This window comes from Mastomys coucha, unplaced genomic scaffold (assembly GCF_008632895.1).
Source record: "Mastomys coucha isolate ucsf_1 unplaced genomic scaffold, UCSF_Mcou_1 pScaffold4, whole genome shotgun sequence".
Taxonomy (NCBI): Eukaryota; Metazoa; Chordata; class Mammalia; order Rodentia; family Muridae; genus Mastomys; species Mastomys coucha.
Window position 1 is genome coordinate 55275918 of NW_022196910.1, and position 6942 is coordinate 55282859.

Below are 6942 nucleotides of genomic sequence, written 5' to 3' on the forward strand. Positions count from 1 at the left end.
TTGAGGATGCAACCGGCGCTGCCGGGCGTGGTGGCTTTGGCACCAGACTGCAGACCAGCACTCGGGAGGCTGAGGCTCGAGGCCAGCCTGGGCTGGCGTGCGGCCCCGGGTCTACGACAAAGCGACCCCCACACATCGCCTCGGGGCCTGCTTTCCACGCCGCGGCGTCCTGCCGCCTCCTCGGGCGGCCGGAGCGACTCTCCGGCAGGTCGCCCGCGCGCGTGCTCAGACGGTTGGCGGCCAACGGCTTGCTAACGCGAGAGTGGAGCCCGGGAAGACGGGCGCGAACCGGGCAGCGGAGGGTTGAGGGGAGGGGCGGGCGCGGGAAGGATCGCGAAGGAACGGAGGCCCCGCCCCTTCCGTAGAGGTCTCTAGAAACCCGCGCAGAGCCTGGAAACAGCGACTGCGCAGGCGCGGCGGCCGGGCCCGGGCATTTTGCTGCGTCACCAGCCGCCGCCCGGCCTCGCCACCCTCGCGCGCACGCACGCTCCTTCTCCGTCCTCGCGCCCCTTTCCTACACTTTCCTCCTCTCCCGGGTTGAGGCAGCCGCTCTCCGCGCGGTGCATTCTGGGCATCGAGGCCGCGACCGGGCAGAGACCGCCGGAGAAGAGTCGACTCGCCAGCCGCCGCCAGCGAGGCCCGCCCACCCGTTCGTCTGGCCCTCCGCCCCGTTCACCATGTGAGTGCGACATCCCGCCGGCGGAAGGTCGTCCCGGAGCGGAGCGAGGCCGCGCCGGGAGTCCCGGCTGCCGGGAAACGGCTCCTCGCCCCCCCCCCCCCCCCCACTCGCGGCCCTTCGCCTTTCTCCCGTGCTGCTGGCGGCAGTCCTGCCGTGGGGTGGGAGGGCCTGCATCCTTGTTCCTGTTACCGTTGGAGGACATTTTTCCTCCAGATGTCCGTTTCCCCAACCTCCAGCCCGTCCCCCGGATTCCTCGTGCCAGAAATCCCACTTTTCTTCCCTAGACGGCCTGCCTCCCTCGGAACTCTGGGAACTTAGCCTTAGGCCCTAAACTCGTGTGTGAGCTTTCCGCCACGAGGGCGCCCGGAGCCGTGGAGACCTGCCGCTCGGTGCTAGTGCCGGACCAGGCAGGACCAGGCTGAGAGCACTCGTGGGTGCCGCCGTGAGCCGGTGCTACCGGTAGGACACCACGCGGCCCTCGGCGGCAGCCACTGCTAGGCAACTAGAGGGGGCATGCCGTCACCACAACGAAACTTCCCGTTCCCACATCTCGGTTCTCTTGAAGAGGGTGAACGTAAGCAAATCTCGACACCCCCCTTGGCAACGAGTACTTACTATGGAGAAGGTAGTTCTGCACGTGTCTAGTCACAAGATACTTGTGGAGTTTTTCTGTGTTCCTCCATAAACTTTGGGTGGCATTTCGTCATGTTCTTTCCATGCAAAGGTGAAACAGGTATGAAATGACCATCTTACTGAAGACCTCAATTTGTTTATATGGAGGTTACACATTCTTTTTTTTTTTTTTTAAGATTTATTTTATGTGTATGAGTACACTGTAGCTGTACAGATGGCCGTGAGCTATCATGTGTGCGGTTGCTGGGAATTGAACTCAGGACTCTGCCAGCTCGGCTAGCTAGCTCGCTCGCTCCCGCATAATTCACTGCAGCTGTCTTCAGACGCACCAGAAGAGGGTGTCTGATCCCATGACGGGTGGTTGTGAGCCACCATGTGTTTGCTGGGATCCGAACTCAGGACCTTCGGAAGAGCAGTCGGTGCTCTTACCCGCTGAGCCATCTCCCCAGCCTCCGGTTACACATTCTTTTAACCTAAGAATTTTTGCCCTTATTTTTCAGTCAGGACAAATTTTAGATATGAGATAATTGAATTACAGTATTTGAGGGTGGTGTGGGTGGAGTGCTGTGCACAGCACTAAAAGTTAAGGATAGTAATTGAAAAAAAGTAAAGCTTAACAATTATACAAGTTTAAGTTTTAAGTGCCTGCTTGAATGGTTAAAAATCTAAACGGAAGCCGGGCGGTGGTGGCGCACGCCTTTAATCCCAGCACTTGGGAGGCAGAGGCAGGCGGATTTCTGAGTTCGTCGAGGCCAGCCTGGTCTACAGAGTGAGTTCCAGGACAGCCAGGGCTATACAGAGAAACCCTGTCTCGAAAAAAACCAAAAAAAAAAAAAAAAAAAATCTAAACGGAGCCAGGCAGTGGGGGCACACGCCTTTAATCCCGACACTTGGGAGGCAGAGGCAGGAGGATTTCTGAGTTCGAAGCCAGCCTGCTCTACAGAGTGAGTTCCAGGACAGCCAGGGCTATACAGAAAAACCCTGACTCAAAAAACAGGGAGGATAGAAGATGCCCTCGAGCCAACTAGTGGCTGAAAAGTGGTCATAGAAGAGGACATGTAGCGCTAGAAAGTGTGTAAAGAAGTTTGGAGTCCCCCAGAAGAAACAAAATATGTAACGGGTTTACATTAAGTGTTAGAGTAATTCGTGTGTGCACCCCTCGCTCCCATGCTCCTGGAGGTAAGAGGACAGCTTGTGAGGTCTGTGGGGATACAACTTAAGTTGTCGGATATGGTAACTGAGAGCCTTCATTTGCTTACCAGCACAGATTTAAATTTTATCTTTGAAATGTTAAGGATAGAACCCCATGGTGTGTAACTGAGCTATATTCTGATGTGGAATTGGCTTTTAAGGATGTTTATGTAAAACTTACTTCCTTTTTGATATTTAATTTTCCAAACTGTAAGGAGAAAATTAATTGCTAGATAAAACATAATTTAATAGATAAACATAGCCAAACAAAACATCTTTTCATCTAGAAGTAACAAGTTAGGAGGTAGAGATCATGCTCAGTGGTTAACTGCACTTGCTACCCCTGCAGAGGACCCGAGTTCTATTACCAGAACCAGCAGTGCCTTCTGAGAGCAGAGGTGTTAGTTCTGAATCTGGACTTAGAGGCATTTGTGAGCCACCCAACATGGGTGCTTGGGTTTCTGCAAGAGTATTGGGGTGTGGATGTTTTGCCTGCATATGTATATGTTTGTGTATCACCTACATGCAACACTTCTAGAGGCCAGAAGAGAGTGTTGGATCCTCTGGAGCTAGAGAGTTGTGAATCACCATGTGGATGCTGGGGTTAGAACGCTGGGTCCTCTGGAAGAGCAGCCAGTGCATTTAACCATTGAGCCATCTTTCCAACCTCTATTGGTGGGGGCTGGGGGAGTGCGTTTTAGTTTTTGAGAGAAGTTCTCACTGTGTAGCTCTGGCTGTCCTGGAACTTAGGCAGGAGATACACCTGCCTCTGCCTCCCTGAGTGCTAGTATTAAAGTTGTACAACTCCTGGTTCTATTACCTTTTTTAAGGGATTGTATTTTGAGACAGGTTCTATGCTGCTGCCCAAGGTGGCCCAATGTCTCAATACATGGGAAGATCCCCTTGAATTCCTACTCATTCTCCCTCCACCTCCCAAGTATTGGAATTATAGGTGGTGAACAACTTTAAGATCAAGGCCAGCCAGGTCTATATAGTGTGCACACATTTCTTAATTATTTTTGTTGTTTTGTTTTCATGTGTAGACCAGGCTAGCACCATTGTACACATTTTGAAGAGATACCTGGTCTTGTTTGAAAATGTTCTGTATGCAGGGGTAAAGAGGTGGCTCACCCTTTAATAGCGGTTGTACTTTTCCAGAGGATCTGAGTTCAATTCTCAGACCCCACATGGTGGTTGACAACAATCCGTACTGGATTTCAGAGGATCAGGAACCCTCTTCTGGCCTCTGTGGACACTGGGTACATATATAAGCAGTGTCCTTATATCCATGTAGGCAAAAAACATGTAAACAGGAACAACTCCTTAAAAGATAAAAATGTTCAATATATACATACCATTTTGTAAACATCAAGCCATTTATGTAACTATTGACTTAGAATTTTAAGGGGAAGTTGGAAGAATGGTTGCTAGTGTTCAGTTTTGGATGTTTGTTGTACACAGGCTTTTTCTTTGAGATAAGATAGGGTCTTGCCGTATAGCCCTGGCTATAATCTCACTGTATGGTCCTGGAACTCATGTACACCAAGGTAGACTTGAACTCAAGATCAGACTGCCTCTGCCTTCCAGGTACTGGGATTAAAAGTTAAATTCCACAATGCCTGGCCTGTTTGTTGTATTATTACTCTGTAGAACTCCCAAAATAAATTTTCAGCTTCCCAAACTTTTAATAAGTATGTGATATATGGTTCAAGTTGGAGAAGAATATCTGATGGTGGCCTTTGTTCAATGTTGATTTCCTAACCACTGTAACCTGGCAACTGATTTTCCCTTTTTTCTTGCTGAGTTAGACTTTAACTAGGAGGCATAGAAACAAAGTGACAAAATTTGCTGGGTTGTAGGTTACTCCTGTTGCTAATTTAAGATTCCTGTTTAATTGTATTTTCTGTTTCTAAGATCTAGAATCCAAAATATCATTTGGGATCTTAAGTAGTTACTGATATTTCCTCCTTCATACCAGGTAGACAATATAAAATAAATGGTAGGGGTTTTGGTGGTTTGGGGTTTGTTTTTTGTTTTTTTTTAAATATTTCTCACTATGTATGCCAGACTTTCATGGAACTTGTAATCAGTTTTTCCACCACCCAAACGGTAAGATTACAAGCATGTGTCATCATGCTTGTTTATAAATTCTTTATATAAATGCTTTATATAAATTCTCCAATCTAGAATTGTATTTAAAATCTTGCTACCAAGATAGACCCAAGGTTTCCTTCATACATGCTAGGCACACTGCTCTACCACTTGGCTTTAGCCCTAGCTCTGTTATTTATTCTATAGATGGACTGTTAGTTTTTTGGGAGTCAGAGGAGGGGGTTGAGACAGGGTCTCACTGTGTAAACCATACTAGCCTTGAACTCTGATCCCCGGCCCTGCGTCCTGATTAAAGGTGTGTACCAAAACCTCTCCGCTAATCCTGTTTTTAAAATGAATCACAGGCGCTCCCGAAAAACCCAGCTTTGAGAAGCTAAAAGAATACAGGGTGTAATACAGCTGAATCTCTTCAAACTGTGTGTGTTTAGATTATTTCTTTTGATCTTGAACTGTGTATCATTGAAATGCTCTCTGATATAAAATATCTTGTGACTTTCCTCCATGGAGCCCTAATGTTTATCTTGACATATTAATAACTTGGCATTCCAGTTTTTTGGGGGTTTGTTTGTTTGTTTTTAGGCAAGCTCTTGGTGGGTGAGGCAGTCTCTAAGTAGCTGGCCTTAAGTACACAGAGACCTGCCTGCCTCTGCCTCCTGAGACCTGGGGTTAAAAGGTGTGCATCATTACAGCCAACTTTGTTTGTTTGTTTGTTTGTTTGTTTTTTAAGGCAGAGGGTGCTGGCATGGGATGCCTGCCTTCACCTCTCAAATGTTGGGATTACAAATATACTTGACTGTGCCTGACTTTCCATAGCAAAACTGGTTATCTCCTTTGTCTGGTTCTTACTACTACAAACTGATGGAGATTAAGCTGTTTTGTTTTGTCTCATCTCTTGTGAGCTCCTGATCCTTCTACCTCCCTGTGAAACACCAGTGTTTGATGCAGTTTGCAGCCATCTAGGACTGAATAGTTAAAACTCCCTCATAACAAGACACTCCTTTAAAACACCAAAAAGAAGATAGGAAAAATGGTACAGCCAGGGAAGCACTTGCCTAGTAAACATGAGAATCTGGGTTCACATTTCTGGCACCCACATAAAAGCTGGGTACTGTGCTGCAGGGGCGGGGCACTGGGATATTAGGGCTTGTTGGCCAACTGCACATGTACATAGGTACTACATGCAAACATACATAATCAATTTGTGTGGTTATATGTGTGTGTAGCTACACATAAATGTATGCTAGCGTGTGAGAAGGCCGAAGCTGAAGCCTGAGCATAGTTTTCCTATAATACGGTATTAGTTGGAGTATGGCCTTTAGATTGCACAGAGAATGGAGACCAAGATGACCTGCAGTGATGCTCCTACTTTAGACTCCCCAAAGCACCACTCCTGACTCAAGGAAGAGCTGGGATTTTCCTCTCCAACTTTGCATCTCTAGCACAGTATAACCTTCCAGTAAACATTTAATGATGTTCAAGTTCTAGTATGCTTTCTATAGCATGGTTATATGAGATGCTTTTGATGGTTACTCTGTAGCAGATCTTAAAGTTGAACTAAACTAAAGTGGTTAGTAATGATAGGAGATGGTTCAGTACTTAAAAGCTGAGTGTGGTGATGCCAGCTGCTTTTTTTTTTTTTTTTTTTTTTTTTTTTTTTTTTTTTTTTTTGGTTTTTCGAGACAGGGTTTCTCTGTGTAGCCTTGGCTGTCCTGGAACTCACTTTGTAGACCAGGCTGGCCTCGAACTCATAACTCAGAAATCTGCCTGCCTCTGCCTCCCAAGTGCTGGGATTAAAGGCATGCACCACCACTGCCCAGCTGGTGGTGCCAGTTTTTAATCCCAGTGCCTGGGAGGCAGAGCTAGGCAGTTGTCTTGGGTTGGAGGCCAGCCTGGCCTACATAGTTCCAGGAAAGCTAGGGCTATGTAGAGAGACCCTGTCTGAAAAAAACTAAAGCACTTAACTGTTCTTGAAGACCACCTAAGTGGTTTCCAGCACCTATGGGGAGGCACACAGCCTTTCCTAATTCTAGTTCAAGAGGATCAACAACACACTCTTCTGACTTAAGCAGGCAAAAAACCTCATACACACAAACCTTAACAAAAAAGTTGTGGTTTTGCTTGGTTGGTTTTTAAAATGTTTTTGCAAGTACAGAAAAGCATCACCAAGCCACTGTCATCCGCATATAAAGGACGTTTGACATTTGAGTCCTTTAGTTTAGGACTATTTGGTCAGAAACATCTTTTATCTGGGGTAGCTGGGGTTTAACACTGTAGGTCCCTGAGCAGACCCAGCCTCTCAGACCAATTTTAACTTGGCTCCTTTTTTT

At 47.1% G+C, this 6942-nt stretch overlaps 1 protein-coding gene across 1 annotated transcript in view; it reads left to right on the forward strand.

Annotated features, from left to right (window-relative positions):
* Positions 1-373: 373 nt before the first annotated feature.
* Positions 374-6942, forward strand: part of Ptges3 (prostaglandin E synthase 3) — a 17154-nt gene continuing 10585 nt past the window's right edge. Inside the window, exon 1 of the mRNA XM_031349727.1 lies at positions 374-679. Coding sequence (XP_031205587.1) covers positions 678-679 — 2 coding nt within the window. The 5' untranslated portion in view covers positions 374-677. The remainder of the gene's footprint in view (positions 680-6942) is intronic.